At 43.0% G+C, this 19,420-nt stretch overlaps 2 protein-coding genes across 3 annotated transcripts; one reads left to right on the top strand and one right to left on the bottom strand.

The window, feature by feature from the left end:
* Positions 1-363: 363 nt before the first annotated feature.
* Positions 364-5,571, bottom strand: dnajc22 (DnaJ (Hsp40) homolog, subfamily C, member 22). The gene is made up of 5 exons (XM_027021363.3): positions 5,432-5,571; positions 4,317-4,384; positions 3,256-3,878; positions 2,752-3,044; positions 364-1,140 (listed from the first exon to the last, which is right to left on the bottom strand). The coding sequence occupies exons 3-5, from the start codon at positions 3,800-3,802 to the stop codon at positions 958-960; spliced, it is 1,023 nt and encodes a 340-aa protein (XP_026877164.1). The 5' UTR covers positions 3,803-3,878; positions 4,317-4,384; positions 5,432-5,571; the 3' UTR covers positions 364-957.
* On the top strand, positions 5,439-18,390 carry lmbr1l (limb development membrane protein 1-like). 2 transcript variants are annotated; one of them, XM_027021359.3, is made up of 17 exons: positions 5,439-5,795; positions 10,243-10,327; positions 11,671-11,704; positions 11,937-12,076; positions 12,828-12,850; positions 13,098-13,221; positions 13,345-13,413; positions 13,533-13,597; positions 13,892-13,964; positions 14,111-14,194; positions 14,287-14,363; positions 14,486-14,563; positions 14,781-14,854; positions 15,143-15,233; positions 15,354-15,420; positions 15,625-15,786; positions 16,592-18,390. In XM_027021359.3, exons 1-17 carry the CDS (start codon positions 5,733-5,735, stop codon positions 16,675-16,677), a joined length of 1,395 nt encoding a protein of 464 aa, XP_026877160.2. In that variant the 5' UTR covers positions 5,439-5,732; the 3' UTR covers positions 16,678-18,390. The 2 variants fall into 2 exon arrangements, with proteins under 2 accessions (XP_026877160.2, XP_026877159.2); XM_027021358.3 differs by having other exon boundaries at positions 12,747-12,850.
* The last annotated feature ends 1,030 nt before the right edge of the window (positions 18,391-19,420 follow it).

Raw genomic sequence — 19,420 nt, 5'->3', positions numbered from 1 at the left:
CTGCTTAACGATTGTGCAGCGGCTGAGTCAGTGGTGGAATTAATTCCACTGGTTATCCTGTCTAACTTTGATCGTATATCTGGCTGCATAAGCTCGTCTGTTTTACGCAAGCAAACCACTGAATTCCGCTTAAAAATGCCACAATGTACAAGTTAAACATGTAAAAGGTGGCATACAGATCGCGTTATAGGCTAGAATGTTCCTTTCATTTCTATAAAAATTAGAACTCTTTAAGGTCCGAAAAAGGGCATATTCTACACTATTAAGAGATTTATTAAATGCATTATTATTGGCTATGAAATAGCATATGTACAAGCACACTACTCTGAATTAATAAACGATTGCTCATTTGATCGTATATAAACTATAACGATATTCAAATGTCGTTATTTTTTATATAACCTACGTGAATGTCGTTCAAATGACATTGAAATCCAAAAGCAGACAATAGAAGCACCAATATTTATTTTTTTTATTACTTAAAAATGTGTAATACATGGTGTTGCGTTTGTGATTGTAAGTGATTATTAACTTGATTGGGTCAGTTAAAGGTAATAAAAGTTTGTAATAAAGAAAAATTGAATTCATTTTATGAGCATTAACTGTAATTTTGTGTAACAATGGTTTTATTATCGTTAGTCACTTAATAACGTGTTGCCATATCAGTTCTCCATGTCAGCCGCAAATTATTGTGTTGAGCAATATTTTAGAACTAGGCAATCGGTGCCAGTTGTAATAGCATATTGCCACTAGGTGGCAGAAAAATATTACAGGAATTCAGCTTGTGTCCACAAAAGGCGAGACAAATTCATTAAAATATGCTAAGGGCATGTTTACGTAGGCAACAATAAAACGTCGTTAAAATTAAACAAAAGAATTAACTTTTGCTTATGGTTCCATTTTAATGCACCGTACACATGTTGGGTCAGATTAAAAAGTGAGAATAAAAATAAAGAATCATTTCCGCTTCTGAAGCGTTTGTCTGTGGAGTAGTATCTCATACGCTTCTTGAATTTTAATGAACATCTGTTGTGCTTCTTGTTGCTGCTTGGGGTTGTGGTCTGGGTGCCATAATTTGACCAGATTCCTATAGCTACGACTGATCTCTTCCATGGTGGCCCCCTCAGAAACTGAGAGCACCTGAAAGAATAGAATAGAATAGAATGCCACTGTAAGAACAATGAAAGTTGCTTTTATTAGCTCCAGAGTTTGATGCAATAATAATAATATATGAAACTAATCAGGCCGTGTAATACTCAGAAACATCCTGTACCTACTGTTAAAGGCCACTGCATATTTATGGACACTGGAAACATGTTCAATCATGTTGAAGTTTGCCATTCATACTGATTACAGCTCATGACAATCCCTTGATTGCAGTGTGGGTGGATTTAAAATGCCAGCCAGTGTTGGTTGGTTTATTGAAATGGCCCTTGTAGGTTTAAAGCTTGTTTCATATTTCCAACTACAGTGCCATGCAGATTAATTGTACAGTTACATATTTGCCTATTGATTCAGTGCAAAAATGCTTGTATACTGCTTGCACAAGCCCATTAAATAGGCCTGAAGCATAAAATCAGCCATAACATTCAAACCCTTCTGCCATAAAACACTGACAGATTAAATGAATAACATGAATGATCTAATTTCAGTGGCACTTCTCATGTAGTGGGATGCATTAGCAATAAACAGTCAGTTCTTGAAGTCAATGTGTTGGAAGCAGGAAAAATGGGCAAGTATAAGGTTTCGCATGGGGAGCAAAGGCTAGCCCATCTTGTCTGATCCCACAGAAGAACTGCTATAGTGCAAATTGCTGAAAAAGTTCATCTGCGTATGATAGAAAGGTATAAGGACACAGTGCATTGTAGCTTGGTGTGTATGAGGCTGCAAAGCTGCAGACTGGACATTGTACACAAGCTGACCCCCATCTAACCCCACAAGTGCTTGCACTGGACGCATGAGCATCAGTACCTCACCATGGAAGGTGGCCTGGTCTGATAAATCACGGTTTCTTTTCCGCACACTATGTGGATGGCCAGACGTGTGTGCAACAATTAGCTGGGGAAGAGATGGCACCAGGATGCACTGTGGGAGTGTGAAACCTCGGGTCCTGGCATCCATGTGGATATCACTTTGACATGTACCACCTATCACCTAATGTACCACCTACTGTTGCAGAGAAGTACACCGCTTCCTGGCTACGGTTTTCTGTAACGGTGGTGGCCTCTTTCGGCAAGATGCCACCCTGCCAAAATTGTTCAGGAATGGTTTGAGGAACATGACAATGACTTCAAGGTGTTGACTTGGCATCCAAATTTCCCAGATCTCAGTCTGATCGAGCATCTGGAAGACTTGCAGGAAAACAAGTCTGATTCATGGAGGCCCCACCTCGCAAATTACAGGACTTACAGGACCTGCTGCTAACATTTACCACAGACACCAAAGGACACCTTTAGAGGTCTTGTGGAGTCCATGCCTCAGTAGGTCACAGCTTTGTGGTGGCAAGCTCTGACCCATAGGGAGAACTACACAATATTATGCAGATGGTTTTAGAGTTATGAGATTGAAAACACTTCAGCAGGTTTGAAGGTATGAAGGAGGTATAAAAGTATGTTTTGTAATGCCAACATTTCAGCCAATATACATCCTAGCAGTTTAATACTCATGTTAGTATGTTTCTGCATTAAAATGAGTATATACAGTCCCATAGACAAACTGACTTGACAGAAAGCACCGTTCATTTGGGCTCACCTTCATGGCTTCAGTCTCTTTTTTGCTATATTCATTGAGAAGTACTTCAAAAACCTTCCGCCAGCTCTCGGCGTAGTGACTGCCTCCTGTCAGTGCACACAGGAACTGGTAGGGCAACAAGACGAAGAACTCTGCAACTCCTCTGAGCCAGGGAAAGAACCAAAACATGTCCAGCAGTGCTGACATGCAGTCGGAAATGTAATACAAAGTGGCTGTGGTGTTGTGAAAAATACAGTATCCCAGAGGAGTGGAGAAAGCCAACAGAGCTAGACTCAGGCGATACAGGCGAAACCCTAGGAAACAAAGAAACAAAAAATGCATTTGGTGGTGACCACAAGACTGGCATACATTATACGAATCTTGGGTGTTGCTAAAGTGTAATAACATACCTACATTTTACACTATTGTATGAGCTATTATTCATATGTGTGTACAATATGAATTGAACAATGCAATAAACACAGAAAAAAGTGATTGTTTTTAGTTGGGCGGTTTGAAACTGACCCAGTGGCTCTGGTGGGCTTCCTACCCGTCGGACAGGTTTGAACCTTCTGTGCTGTGCCGCTGTGACACTAGCCGCTATGCTGATGGGCAGAGGAGAGACTCTACTCCCATAAAATATGGATGAGGTGACAATGCAGGCGGTAAGTGTCTTCTGCAAGTCCGAAGTCTGCTGGCCAACACACGACACCAGGTGGACCCCCGCACCCACGCTCAGGGGGAGCACAATCAGGTAGAAGTAGTTCAGAAAGCTGAGGCTGATTAATGCAACAGAGCCAAAGTAGATCCCCACGCAGACTTGGCCAGCGAACCGAGCCAAGCCCATCCGCGGGCAAGCGGCACGGGAGTGTCTAACGCCTTCTGCTTCCCTCTTGGCTTCTCTTACATAATCTGGGATGCGATAGAACTCTCGCAGCCATCCTACCCCAAAGCCTCCCAGCGTAAGCATCCACAGGAGCGCGTGGCTGTCCCTCCGTAGGTACAGATGATGTAAACCCAGAGGGCCTCCCATCGCCCACAGGGCATAGGTTACTATTAGTTGTTTAGCCATAGGAACATCCTTTGTCTGGCCTCTCAGATAGCTGGGCAAAATAATCCTATTTTGAGGTTATCTGGCAAAAGAAAATCTACACACAAACAAATAACATGATCTAAGGCTGAGAGAACAGTGTGTCATAAAACAATCTGCCACATTTATGAAAGCTTTTTAATAACATTTTTTACATTCAGATTCAATTAACCACATGGGGCATGTCACTGTATATCCACCTGTCACATTCCTCACATTTAGCCCAAGTAAAAAAAGTTTCACTCATTTAATGCCAAGAATGATACATAAAACCTGAGGGAATACTAAGAAAAGTAGTGTTAAAAAGCCTAATATGTACATTTATCTTCCCATAAAGCCTCTCAGAGACCAATTGAGAGTGAGTGTGTGTGCATGTGTGTGTGCATGAGAGAGAGAGAGAGAGAGAGAGAGAGAGAGAGAGAGGGAGGGAGAGAGAAGGGGAGATTATATGCAAAAAGATCTACACACACTTTCTTATAGCACACGACTGTCTTACCTATAACTGGTATATTGACTGACGGCTCAGACGGTGTAGTGTGCTTCAGATGCCTTCGTTCAGCTCGACTGATGAATATGAGAATAACATTTAGTATTAGTAACAAACTCAGGACTTGTTTCATATCTTGAAGAAGTAGAAGTGCAGTGGAGAATCTGTTCTTCGACCCTCAGCTCCCATAAACTCCCATGCATTGAAAAGCTTTTGCACTGCTGTCACTCTGCACTTTGGACTTTAAAGGAGGACAGTGATATGGAGTCATTGTAATGTCAACAGTTCAAACATTCACTGCTGTGATACCCTAAATGTCATAGAATTTGTAACATATGAGTCACAGGATTTGTAATACAGGATTACCTTCTAGGTCTAATTATATGCATTCCACTCATTAATAGTGACCCATGACCAAGTTACAGGCATTTTCCTGAAATTATGCATTTAAATAGCTAGACTGCCTATAACAAAAACAAACAAAAACAAACAAAAAAAAAAACATGCAAAGCTATATTTTAAAATGTGCAAATGGTTTTGATACTGTAGATACAGTAGACGTGAATTTGTAAATACTTACAGAAGATATTATGGGCTGTTTTATATCTTATCAGAGGTTTAACTCGCTAGAATTATTCATAACATAAATATATTTCTCCCAATTTTTACAAACGATATGCGAGTTAGCCTACACATTTTCACTGAAAGCCTTTAATGGCAGAGCAAACAGACAGATCCTTTAACTGAAAACTTTAGCTGAGTTTCTAAAACTGGCCCATATGCATAAGTCTGCCATTAAAACACACCCAGACAAATATTGCATTTGTTTGACAAGAAATGAAGTATTAATAACTGTAAATTCAACTTTTAAAAGTCTGCAATAAAAATCCAGAACATCAGAATTCTCCAAAGCGAAATTGCAAGACACCCAAAGACATGGCCTTGCATAAAGGCACAGCGCATTGATCAGTTTTATCAACATCGGCGATAACTTCGACCGGCGATAGCCATCATATCAGCAACGAGTCACGACAACAGATTTTAGCGTCCTCACCTATTCCTCCAAAACATGTAGTACCGCCTCTTCCCCGCCCACAAACCCTAGTACATGTATGGGAGCCTACCTCAAAATGTATGCAGCTCGTTAGCGGCCACGTAAAGTTTTTTTGACTCGTTTATTTATTTATTTATTTATTGTGTGGTTTTAGTTTTTTGAGAGAAATCTATTTTACAATTATCTTCGTCTGTAAGCTTACGGACGTACACGGGAGGCTTAGCTAGCGGTCGTGGTTGTTTTCTAAGAGCTGCTAGCTAAGTTAGCGAGAGTTACTCCGAAGGGGAGAAGACGGTTACTAGACTGCGTTAAACGGATCTCTGTGTAAAAGCTTGCTGGTGTACACACTCCTCAAGATATGGTTTCGAAGGATGGAAACAGACGACGTGTCGGTTAGAGAGCAGCTCTTCCATGACCGTGTCCGAGAGATAATTGTAAGTTGACTCTCCAGTTTGAGATGGTTTCATCCCAGTATAGCGCACGGATAACATCTGCAAGCATGTTCGGGTCCTTCTTACTTCACCGCGTTAGGTTTTAGCCTGGAGAAAGAGACTGGGGCATTCGTGGGTGAAAATAAAAGGTTTATGGGTTCTTCTAACACCGGGAATGTCTCCAGGAGAGGGAGAGAGGGGCAGATGCCTTGGGAATGGTTGCATTTGTTTTGCTTTGCTTTCTGGGAATTGTTACTTAAATATATTAAATGTAAAGGTTACAAACTAAAGCTCGCAAACTCTTGACACCTGATTGTATTATAATAGCCCTTTGCTTTTACTGGACTTTACAACACAAACTGCACTTTAGACTTGAAGAACCTTACAACGAGGCACAGATACTGACCTTTACACCCGATGAGCCTGTGCTGTCACACTTTAAGTGTAAAAAAACAAAGGTCATAACTCAGAATTGAGTATTAACCTCTATTATAACTACCACAAAAACCAACAATAAAACAAATAATAAGTACAATCATTTCCAGAACTGGAAAAATATTTATGGGATCTGTTGGGCATAGTATATTGCACTGCTTTAGCTTTAAAGTCAGGTGGGTTAAGTATCTGATGAACTTCACAGACCAAAACTTGCCTTTGAGAGCAGCAGTCAGTACTAAACCAGGACCTGGCCTGTGCGGTCATGTAAAAGCTGAATCAAAGTATTTCTCTTTTGCTAGCCTGTGTGCATGCACATGCACATGCATTACTCTGCACAGATTTCAGAGGCTTCTCACTTGTCTCTTTAAGTTAGATTGTGTCGGAACCTAAAATGTATATGAAAGACAATTTAACAGTACTAAACACACAGCTAAGTTAACTTATTCTATGTTGTATATCATAACCCTGCACTTTGTCTTTGTTATCATAACTTGACCCCTTTATGGTTGCTTGACGTGTTGGTTAGCTTCAGAATACAGACATGAGCAGCACTGATGATGGCATAAAATTGGCCAGCTTTTAAAGGGCCAGCTTGGAAGTGTGGTAACAGTTAATATTGGTTACCCTGACTGCAACTGGCTGTTTGTACACAGCTTGTACGCAATCCAATGTGCTCTCTGTCCAGACATGCTTCCTCTGCTCAAGTAAATGCTCGCTTAGAATTAAAAGCAGCTGGTCTTTTTGTAGTTCTGGCTGGTCCAAAAGACCCAGTAGACACTGGCTAGAGTAACACAGCATAGGAAGCAGATGCCTCTCTGACAAACTCTGTGTGAAATGCACTTCGTGATGTACTTTCCAGATGATTGCACTGTTGCATTTTGCTCCACTCTGCAGAATGTCACCTGTGTGTTTGGTTCTGTTTGCAGATCAACCTGTTCCATGTTGTGTGATGATTGCTCTATATTTGTAGCACTTTCTCAGTGCAGCCCCCTTTGTTAGTTTAATAGAGACTTGACATATTTGGTTTAGGAGTTAGGAGAAACATATTGCAAATATATGTGATATCTCATGATTTTTTACTTCTGTTTTAAGGGGAATATTGTAACATTACATCAAAAGTTTTGGCCATAACAATGATTGTGTTAAATTTCTGACAGTACCTGTGTCCCAAGCTTGCACTTGTGAATGGCATTATGTAGCCCAACATGTTTCTGGGATTTTTCTCAACTTGTCAAACCAGTGCTATAATCATGCTCTGACTGTTTTAGCAAGCCACAAGTTTCAATTGGTGAAATGGTAGAATTCAGGTGAAATGGTAGTTGTGCAGTGCGGGGAGAACACTGGGAGTAAATCCGGTTTACCTAGCCTGTCTCATCATCGCAGCTCTCTGACAGGAGTTGAGGTCTCTTGAACGGTGTCACTCGTGATCGCCCTTGCCCTGTGTGGTCTGCGTGTTTTGTTGATTTCTGCTGACACGGGTTTGGTGCAAGTGCACCTGCTGAGTGAATTACGTTGAGAGTACTTTTGCAGTTTGCGGCTTCTTTTCCATCTGGGGGCAAGCTGGCTGTAACCAAAAGTTTGAAGCGCAGCCATCAAGTTCCTGATGCTACAGATTCTCCACACTGTCTTTACCTTGGATAGAGGTGCGGTGACCGAGTGGCCTTTCTGCACTGAGTACCATCGATCACAAAATCCAGGGCTGGGTTTGGATGTGTGGTGCAGGTTTGCTGCTGTGTAATTGATGGCTGTGGCTTAGCATGCGCATGGTCCTCTCTGCACATACCGAATACAGTATGCGCCATCTTATTACTGGCCCGTGCCGTTGACGGCTTGAGCAGTGAGCTCATCTGTGTTGTTAATAAGAGGGGGGGGGGGGGTGTTATGGTTAATTGTTGACATCTTTTTTGTTTTTTAGTAAAGGGAAAGTGTCTGTATGGAATACAGTACAGTGTTTGTTCAGACCAAAGCATCAACTGTAGAGAATATGCATATGTCCATTGCCTTTAGCTGTATTTACATCAGATATCTTTTTCATGGTCATACCACAGACCACATACCTGGTCTGTGTGCACGCGAGCTTGCTTAAACATCCCAGAGAATCCTGTACTCTTCCGCTCATGTTTGCCCCTTTCAGGCTGATGTTCCAGGTTTCCTATCCACTTCCCTTCCCTTCTCAATCTTCCTCTGTTCCCTGGATATGTGTCAGGGAGTTTTGCTTTGTTTCGTATCAATTTTTAATTTGCAGCAAGTTTTTCATTCGCTGTAATCTCCCCCCAAAATAAACTACAACAATAACAAAAGAAATTTTTCCAATTTGCTGCTGCTGCAAGCCTGTAATTTAGTAGCTGTTTGAAAGGCATGTGGTGTGTCCGTCAGCGGGAGGTCAGTCATGGCACTGTAGTCCTTCGTCCTCAACAGGACAAGCAGTAGGAAGTCACTGTAGGTAGTTTCTCTTCTCTCCTGCAGTGTGGTGGATGAATGTGTTGAGACATGCACTTTTGACTAGAGAACAATGGCAGAATTTTTGAAGTAATGCACTTGTAACACTGTTTACACAATATGCGCAAAAAGCATTTACAATTGATGAACCTTTTCTCCACAGTAATGAATGTGTTGGATCACACAAGATTAAATGTTAAAAGGCTGCCAGACAAGTAGACATTTGGTGAGACTGAGTTAACTGTATTTAATTGTAGTTAATCTCACTGTAGGCCTGTCCAGTCACTCGTTCGATTAGAGCTGTAATCTCCCACCTCCATCTGCCACTGGTCCAGCCTCTTATTTTTGATCTGCTCATTGTCTTTCAGTAAGAGTGCAGAATCCAACACTGGCTTCTACCTCCTAACTCATCCAACACTTTAAGACTCGCACATTATTAGATCCTGGGGTGGAGTCAGTTATCATATGTTTTAAAATGGAATTAAATTGAGTTTATTAACTGTTAGTAAACTCAGGAGCTTCTTTAGTTTTGGGTGCTGTGTTTTCCAGTTCAAAATAAATATGGTGAAACGGATTGGTTAGAATGGACTTGTCTTGTTCGTCCGGGTGTCCGTGAGGGCAATAAATGGGGGCGGGACTGGTAACGTAGAGTCCACTCTTGATTCGTGAATATGGTCACTCTGACCTTCCTGAAACACGGTAAATACTGGCCCTAATCAGTTTGGAAATATGCCTGTGTTCTAACCGGTTCTATTGGTCACAGTTTGGTCTTGGAGTTGTCGAGCTGCTCTGTGACATCTTGAGTCATATAAGAGCACAACAGGCATGCAATGCATGCAAAAATGTTATGAAAAGAGAACTGGAAGAACTTGTATTTTAGTGCATTTTATTACATGCCATATATGTGAAGACAAGAAATGTAGGTGTATTTATAGGCCTACTGACAAAACGAAATGGGAGCTAAAGAATGGAAGATGTCTGAGTGTGTACCACCGTACAGCAACGGGGAGTGTGTTGGATGCTGTCTCTCTCTCCTGGCTCCCTTTACAAGCCCTTGCCCTGGTTGTGACGTCGTCCACAGCTCTATCTTTGTTCTGTCTCCTGTCCTGTACTCCTCACCCTCTTTACACCCATCTGGCTCAGCTGATCCGGATGGTGCGTTTTCAGAGCCGTTCATCTATGCTCCCTTGATAAGCTGCACCAGGCAGCAGGCTGTAAGACCAGCTGTGAAGGAGCATAACATTGTGTAAGGGCGATAAGCCTGTGTGCGTGCGTGCGTGTGTGCATGTGTGTGGGAGAGGCTTCAGGGAGCTCCTCTGCTCTGGACAGGGCAGTACTGCAGCTCATTTGCGTCACACTGCTGATAATGCACTGATAGCATACACACATCATCAAACTCCCTGCACTTGACTGTTCAGTTGCAGTTTTGCCTTCTAGGACCTGTCTGTCAGTTATCAGTAGGTTTTAATAGTAGTGCTGAAATTCATGCAGCTTCTCTGTCTTGATTTTCAAAAACAGGATCACTGCACAATGATGTTGCATGCACTCATTTTTTGTCTCTCATCCCTTACAGATTTGCATACAGCTCTTCGTCTGCCTATACATCTTGTCCTACCTCATTCTCACCCACTTCAGGAAGAATGCAGAGTTTGCCACAGGTACGTGTGAATGCTCAGGGTGGCACGGTGAAGGCTGCCTCCTCAAAGCGAACGTCGCGTCTCCCGTTGCGACATCTTAATGCCTTGACTACGTCCCACGGCATAAGGCACACTGTTGTTCCCTTATGACCTGTGTGTGTTTGAGAGGTTTCAGGGCGATGTGAGGAGTATTTTAAGGATTCTCTGGAAATGTTCTCCTTTGGCTGATCGTGTGAAAGGCTCCATGGTCATGAGTATCTCATCTGTACTTTGCAGTGCAGACCACTTTCCTTTCCTCCATGTGTTTCATAAGTGCAGTTTACACATGTGGACATTTCTGGCTCTCAAGTAGGGACACTAAAATTACATGCAGGATCAGTGCCCCGATGGCAGAGATACGCTCTTATGCAACGGCCCTGTCAACAGGGGGTGGGGGTGTCAGGAAAATTTTTCCTGTGAGATAAACAGTTTCCCTTACCTAGTACTGCCTGGGGCCACATAACATTTATCCACCTCTTGGTTGGTTTGGTTGGTTGGTTGGTTGGTTTTTGTTTTTTGTTTTTTCTTCTAATTTAGAAGCAAAGCATGCCACATTGTCTCTTTCATTAGCTGCATACAACCTGCACAGCAAAATGGGCTGTTTTGTTTCTTTTGTTCTGAATGTGTTTTTATGAGGGCAAACAAAATAATTTGCAGTGCAGAGATTTTCAAAGTCATTAAAAGTTAGTGGACTGTTAAAACATATTACTGTCAAGCTTGCATCAGAGTGGCCGCGGTGTATAGTTGTAGACGCAGACAAAGCCGTTCCAAAGTGTGGCCAGGGTGCGGCCAGCTGTAGAGACAGGGACAACGTCATCGTTTCAGGGCCCAGGCTGGGCCCTTTCCACAGGGCTTACTGCCTTCGCGGCAGGAAATGTGCAAGAACCTGCTTTCTTTTTGAAGAGGCTGGCATTGCTGCTCACTGTGTGAGTTCCATAACTCTTTTGCCTCGCGGCTCTGTGGGATTGCGCAAGGTTTTTTTTTGCTTAACATGTGAGAGTGAGGTGTTTGTTCTTTGACGGACCATATTGTCATTTATAACTCATTACACATTTCAGTCTAGATAGACTAAAACTTTTGTTTTTACCTCTGCACCCGTTATACATTTTTACTGTCTCTCACTGGATTGTGCGTATTGCGTACCATCGGGTTCTTTACACCGAGTCATAGCGTAATGTTGGGCCTGATGCTGTCCTCAGGCTTTTTCTGTTTCTGAAATGCAGCTTTCATATCAAGACATTCTGACCTTGTTTACAAACAGAATTAGTGATGTTTACTGAACCAGGCCAACTTCAATATCATCTCTCTCCATCTCCCCCATACAGATGACATTGAAGATGCCACTGTTAACAAAATTGTGTAAGTAATCAACTGCTTAGTGTGGGAGTAACACATGTTTCTCCTGTTTATTTATTTGTTCTGCGTTGTTGATCCATCTGGTCTGCATCGCCTTTTGGCCCTAGTCTGTAACGTTTTGTGCCTCCTTTCACAGCTGTTCTCAGTTCACTGTAGTCGGCACGGCCGATGCGTTTCATTCATTAGTTTGTTTGTGTTTTTGTCTGGTGACCCCCCCCCCCCCCCCCCCCCCCAGGCTGTGGCTGTGCACGTTCACGCTCTCAGTATCCGTGTGCGCTGTGCTCCTCCTGCCAATCTCGATCCTGTCTAATGAGGTCCTGCTCACATTCCCACACAGCTACTACATGCAGTGGCTCAATGGGTCCCTCATCCATGGTATTACAAACACAAACACATCCACATACCTGCAAACCTCAAACTCCCTGCATCCTCAGGCTGGAAACACATGTAAGACAAGATATGAAGGGTGATGAATGAGTGTGAGAATCATAAATATTTTTTTTAAAAATGAATAACAATTGACATTGAAGACTTGTTTTTTTGGTATGAGGGCAAGAGTGTGCTCATATCATATGAACACTGATAAATATGTGCATCGCTGCTAACTGTCAAAGTGAGTGTCAGTGATCCAGTGAGAGTGATCTCTTGCTGTTGTGTGAAATTCAAACACCCTATGTTACACAAGCTCTGCATTACCCCACTGTGGCTCAGAAAAGATACTGGCTCAATATGGAAATAACAAAAACAAATTTATGGCTGTTTCTACAAGTTGTTTAATGGACCCATAATGTAACTTTGCATTGTTTATTGTGAAATATAGATGTGAGCAAAAACATTTAAAATATTATAGAATTTTACATAATGTGTGAATGCAGTGTATGCAAAGGTATGAAGACAAAGCATTTGGTTTGGTACAGTGCATATCCAACAAAAAATTTTTCCTTTCATTTGAATTTAGTGAAGGTTTGCCCTCTAGTGGTGGATGTTGGGATAATGAAGATGGTCTTTATAAATTGTGTGTGTGTGTGTGTGTGTTGTCATTTAGGTCTGTGGAACTTGGTCTTCCTATTCTCCAACCTCTCCCTGGTTTTTCTCATGCCTTTTGCCTATTTCTTTACTGAGTCAGAAGGCTTTACAGGGTCCAAAAAGGTAATAATTGCTCTTCCTTGTACTTTGGAAGTCCTCTGTTGTGACTGTACATTGTGATTGTACAGATTGCGTTGCCAGCTTTTGTTTTCCAAACATTAGTAATGTGTCAGGACATGTGTGTGCATGTGTGTGTATATGCATGGGTGTGGTGTGCACTCATTTTTGTGTGTGTGTATGTGTGTGTGTGTGTATGTGTGTGTGTGTGCGCGTGTGTGTGTGTGTGCGCGCGCGCTTGCACCTTCTACAGGGGGTGATGGCCCGAGTGTATGAGACTGCTGTGATGCTGCTTCTCCTTAGTCTGCTGGTGTTGGGCATCGTGTGGGTGGCATCTGCCCTCCTCCAGCACAACGCAGCCCGAGAGAATCTCTACGGTACGGGTTTAAATCAGCCTCTTCCTAAGTTGCACTAAAGTGTCAATGATCCTTTTTTTGTGGTTTCCAGTTGTCAGGCATTAATCTTTACCTCCTTGTCCATTCTGTTCTGTTCTGTTTCAGACCTGTGGGAGTATTACCTACCCTACCTCTACTCCTGTATCTCCCTGTTTGGAGTTCTGCTCCTATTGTGTAATGACCTCAAATTTTCTTGAATATTTAGCAAATTTTATTATTATTGTTTGGGTTTATGTGAGCGTGCCATATGGCCTGGGTGCTGGATCAACTCCCTGTCTGTTCTGGGTCAACAGTGTGCACCCCACGTGGAATGGCCCGTATGTTCAGCGTCACTGGCAGCTTATTGGTTAAACCACGGGTAAGTGTGAGGAGCAGACTGTGGACTTTTTGACAGACGTTGCAGGAGAGCACATGGGCTCAGGCAAGGCCGCTGTGTAGTTAAGCGGACCTGTTTGTCTACTGATCTGTACGTGGTGAAGATATGCCACTAAATCAGCACACCTCATTCTTTTAAAAACACATTTAGAGCAGGTTTGTTGGAGAGCAGAATTGTCTTCATATTGTCTTCGAGAACAGCTGCTTAAATTGAAAAGGAAGCGTGTGTGTGTGTGTGTGTGTGTGTGTGTGTGTGTGTGTGCGTGCGTGTGCGCAGCTGCTGGAGAACGTGGAGGAGAGCATGGACTGCGCTCTGCTGGAGGAGGCCGCGCTCTCTCGCAAGCTCAACAGTGAGTGAGAGTGCGGCTGATGTGATTTGCTATAACTCCTTTGCTGCTCTGTCTAACACAATTCTGTGTGCGTGTGTGCGCGCTTACCTTCTGTCTCCTGCTCCTCCTGCTATTTCTTTCCTGATCTTGTCCCCCCTCTCTCTCAGGTAACACCTCTTGTTGGCTGGGTCTGAATTTGCAGGGCATGAAGAGCGAGTTTGTGAGCGTGCAGGCCATGCGTAAGGCCCTAGGTGAGAACACTTCTTTCATGCACATGACCGACATTTCCCATCAAAGCCCTGATATCCCTCGCTCATCCTCCCTCACTTTCTCTCCTCCACAGAGATGCGGAGGAAGGCGTCTCCGTGGCAGCGTAACCTAGGTTACCCATTGGTCATGCTGGTGTTGCTAGCTTTAACTGTAAGAACGAGTCTTTTTTTTTTTTTTTTTTTTTTTTTTTTTTTCCCTTCATTGTTTTTGCCATTTAGGTTGCTGGTTGATGTTCTGTGTCGTTGTGATTATGGGTGGTGTTTGCTGCTCAGGTGGTGTGTGTGCTGATGGTGTGTTTCCACGTGCTGGAGTTACTCTTTGATGAGTCTGCCATGCCCCGACAAATGGAGGTGAGGTCTGCGCGACAGAGGAGCGTCCTGCAGCCAGAAGCAGAACAGAACTTTATATTACAGACTTCGAAAGCATTACCAAAAGCTAATTGCTCTAGTAGATATTTTCACAGTGTTGTCATTTAATTTATTCTAACACAGTATTTTTTTTTTTTTTTTTTATTTATTTTTTTTTTTTTTGTCTACCCCAATCCGTAATTGGTTTGTCTCATTACAGGACCCCCATCTGGGACTGGCATCTTTCTCTATGTTCGGCTCACTGGGGGCCACGGTGCAGGTCGTCCTGATCCTGTATCCTTACTTGTGTCCACTTAAGTCCCAAGTAGGTCATAATTGGTCATGGTGTCCCATGTAGACTGGTGTCTAGAGAGCTGCTGTAGTTCTGATGAGTTCCTTGGCCTGCCATTTGCACATTGCTGAAATGTTTTTAAAAAATAAACCAAGAGCCAAACTGTAACTGGGGCCTTTGTGGCTTCTGGGGACGTTTCACTTCCCCTCTGTCTTCAGTTCGTGCTCTGGCTGACAGAGTGTGTTCTCCTTTTTTGCTGGCTATGTTGGTCCCTTAATGCTCCCTGTCAGGTATCTGATGGCGTCTTCCGTGGTGGGCTTCTACAGCTCTCCTCTCTTCAGTGGTATGCTACCTCGTGCCCAGGACACAACTCTCACACAGGTACAGAGCCTTCACATGCTCACGCTTGCACGCATACACACGTATTCACACGAATGTTCTCACCCCTCTGATTTTTATCTATTTTTTTGTGTGTGCGCCTGCGTGTGCATGTCTCCACAGATCATAGGGAACTGTGTGTCTCTGCTAGTGCTGAGCTCAGCTCTGCCTGTCTTTTCACGAACTCTGGGTGAGCTCATATAAAATAATTGTGTTCAATGAAGGTCTAATTCAAGATTCAGTGTCTGTTCAGCAGAATCTTGCCTTGCAGTGTCCCACTTCTCACCACAAGAGGGCATTTATCTTTTTTTCCCAAAACGTGTCATTATTACTCGTTGCTGGCATGAGGATAAATAATTTTTTAATAAAGTCAATTGTTTTTGGTTCTATTTAGGAATCACTAGGTTTGACCTGCTGGGGGACTTTGGTCGTTATAACTGGCTGGGTAACTTCCACATCGTTTTCTTGTACAATGTGCTGTTTGTTGGCCTCACCTCCGCGTGTCTCATCAACACCGTCACCTGGGCTGTACAGAGAGAACTCATCCGAGCCTTTGGTCAGTATTGCACCTCGCTCTTTTGGGCGTGGCTGGCGGTGGTCTCCAGTTGTGTTGCTTTTCCATTGTTCCAAGGTTGTTGAAATTGTTTGAGCCTTATCAGCATGCAGCTATCTTAATGAAGTGTGAAGGAGAGATTGATATCAGTACACACTGTGCCTTTGTACTGGCCTGATGGGCATATATGCACTGGTGTTTGTGTTTTGGCAGCCCTTGGGTTGTGTTGGTGTTTCCAAAGCAGGTTTCCCAATGGGCTGGTCTCTTTCCTCAGATAGAAAGAATGCAATTCTCATGAAAGCACAAGAGGATTGAATGGGGGAGGGCGCTCCCTGAGGCTGAACATAGTCAAGCCCCTGTAGCGCACACACACACACACACACACTCTGCCCTCCACCCAGTGCTGCAGAACACACACAAACACATACAAAACAGCGACACTTTTGGTGTGCCCCTAAAAAACCAGTGCTTCAAGTTGATGTCAAACACACGAAACCTCTCCCAGTACATATTTCCCTTTGAGGTAGACTTTGAATTCAGTCATTTTGATTTAATTTCAGTGGGATTTTTTTTTACTCCCGTGGGTGTCCTAAAATGTAGATTTACATTTATCTGACGCTTTTATCCAAAGCGTCTTACAATTATGACTGAGCACAACTTGAGAAATTGAGGGTTACGGGTCTTGTTCGGAGACTCTGCAGTGATGGGGCTTGAACCGGCAACCTTCTGATTATAAGTCAAGTACCTTAACCACTGCGCCTTTAGATAATCTCTCTAAAGGCTCTGACTGGCTGGCTCTCTTCCGCAGGTCTCCACCGACTACCTTTTACCGTGGCCCGCTCGGCCATCCCGTTCAGGCTCCTGCTGGCGAGCGGACTCTCAAAAATCCAGTGATCTGTTTTCCTTTGCTGCTACGTTGTCCACTGCGGTGTTTTCCCCCCCCATCCAACGGAAGCCCTCCATGTCCGTCTCCCACTGGAGCAGAGGCGTGCGGCGGTCGGTCTGTCTGCTTAGGAGGGAACAGACTACTGTAGTGCTCACAGAGCATCACGGTTCCCTGCAGTCTGATGGAGCTCCACTGAGCTGTTTATGGAATTAATCTGGCATGACATGATCAACCTAGGGTGCGTTTACAAACAAACAAACAAATAAATAAATAAATTTCTTCTTTCACAGCAGTTGTTGCCAATACTAAGTGTTGCCTAAGGCTTCCACAGAGATCGAACAGGGATGGAGGCCAGCTTCCGTTTTGCCATGTGCTGTCTCACTCTGAGTTGAATGCCTCAATGAAAAACGCATGCAAGCTTCAGATGTGGGACTCTGATGTTTGCTGATCTGCCAGTTATTTTAGATGTTGGAGTCATGAAGAGCATTCCGTGTCTGCAGACTGGGGCAGTTGTGTTCGGACCCAGCAGGCCCCGATGCTTTTTCTCTCCTTCACTACTATTTTGGTCTACATGCACAACGTCCCCTTGCTGCTTCTCAATGGACCATAACCACAGAAGGTCTGATTGGTGGGCGAGGGGCTGGAGCATCACAGGATGCTGTCTGCATTAGGGGACAATCAAGTGGAACAACTGGTGATGCTTATTCTCATGGATTCTCATTCTCCCTTTTTATTTTTGCATTTTTGAAGCATTCAATTACATGTAAGAGGCATAGTTTCCATTAGTGGTTGAGTTTGGTGTGCACCTTAAATACAGTTTGATGCCTTAATGAGCCAGACTTGACAAATAAATGTACAGGTCTTTATACAGACTTGGACCAAGTTAACTGTGAATGATGACGTTTATTCATATGATGACAGTGCAATATTATACTGTGTGAAATTGAATGTAAAAATATGTAACAATATTTCTTTTTGCAAATACATTCAGATGACCTTCACATGGCATATTTAATCAGTTTTGCAGAATGAAATGGGTTTCTCAATTAAAAGCGTATCTCAAGGGACAGTGAAGTTAGTTTTTAAAATTTATACTGATGCCACTTTCACTTTCTCTCAGACCCAGTTAATCAAGAGGGTCTATATAATAATTTCCTCTCTCTCTCTCTCTCTCTCTCTCGATATTTCTATCCATTCACTTTTTAAACATCGTTTGCTGTATCAGCATGTCAGTTATGTAATGACCAGTAGGGGTCAGTGAATCCCAGACACACAACTCGGTCTTTGGTTCACTTTTGCGGCTCTGTTCTATTAATGTGATCTACATTTCTTTTTATAAGCCATTTTCTGCTTATTCTTAAGAATGTTTCCGTTTATTTTCAGAATGGGGTGTCCGTTGCACAGTAGGCGTTTTTATTACATGTTTTGGTGTGGCTGGTTGTAGAGACTTTGAGTTGTGTGCCTTGGAAATAAGATAACCTCTAGGCAGAGATGACATCATTTTTCTGCCAGTTGTGTGAATAATCTTTGTTTTGGTTCATTAAGGCAAAAAAGAAATGTAAGCAAAAAGAGTGTCCATTGTAAGGTATAAATCTAGAAATTAAGGTGTGTGACATTTTCTACAGTTCATTTTACCGTGTTGGTAAAATCAATTTTACAATGTCTGCTATTGAACTCTTTGTGAAGAAAGGAATAAATGTGTTTTTGTGTGGTTTTCTAAACTCTGCCTTATTTGTTCTGTGTGTGGGTAGACTGTCGGTTAGTTGTTTGAATATATTTTAAAAAGCAACTACTGAAACAGTTAGTAAAGATACAAATTTAATCCTAATCCTTAATCGTCAGGATGTCTTCTCACAGCTGTTGCGTAGATTTCCTGCCTTGCTCAGTGCTTTGCCACATCTCCAATTGCATCCTTGTTTTGTTTGGTGGTAGCATGCGTGTCTTTCCATGCGCCTGCCCCTCCACCCTCAACCGCCTGGCGTTTAATCAGCGGCACGGTTGTGTCCCGGGTCTGTCAGCAGGGTGGCGGGACCCACGGTGCAGCCCTGGCTCAGCCTGGGCTCCCCCTGGGCAGATCACATCCCTGCATCATTAGCATGCCCATCAACACTGCACACTTGTCCCCTCTCCTCCACCCCATGCTTCTCCGTCCTCCGCCTTCCTGGGCTGGTGCTCATTTCCTTTTCTTTCTTGTTCCTTCTCTCGGGACCAAAAAAAAACCCCAACCACAACAACGTCCCGTCTCCCTCTCTGATTGCTGTTTATTGTTTTCATTTGTTGCATGTCTTAATGGAGGATTGTTTTGATTTTGCAGTTGCTTTCTGGTTGGTTTCCATGGCACAAGTGATGTTAAGAGGCCTGGCTAATTCTCCAGAACAAGACATGGCGCAACCTTCACAAGTTTTGCTCCATTATAAAATATAGAGTAGATTTTTAAATGACTCATACAGAATCATGTCTGTTTTGTTCCTCTTCATTACTTAATTAATACCGTCTTCATTTTTAAAAAAATGAAGATTATAAATATGGATACTATTTAGCAAATGGTCGTGAGGGGAGCAGCATTCCTGGTCACAAATTCATTGTATTTCCCTTCCTGAATGTGGTGTAAAGGGTGGACACATCACCATGTGTGAGTAACTGACCATTTCACTGGTCAGAATTATTTTAGCCTATCATACACAAAGCAGGAGACGGGCAGCCTTTCATGGGATGTGATAGGATATCTTTATTGTCAAAACACAAGAATGA

The sequence above is a fragment of the Electrophorus electricus genome, chromosome 24 (assembly GCF_041902795.1).
Source record: "Electrophorus electricus isolate QZ-2024a chromosome 24, ASM4190279v1, whole genome shotgun sequence".
Classification (NCBI taxonomy): Eukaryota; Metazoa; Chordata; class Actinopteri; order Gymnotiformes; family Gymnotidae; genus Electrophorus; species Electrophorus electricus.
The sequence above is the reverse complement of the archived record's forward strand: the minus strand, read 5'-3'. Positions and strand labels throughout refer to the sequence as shown.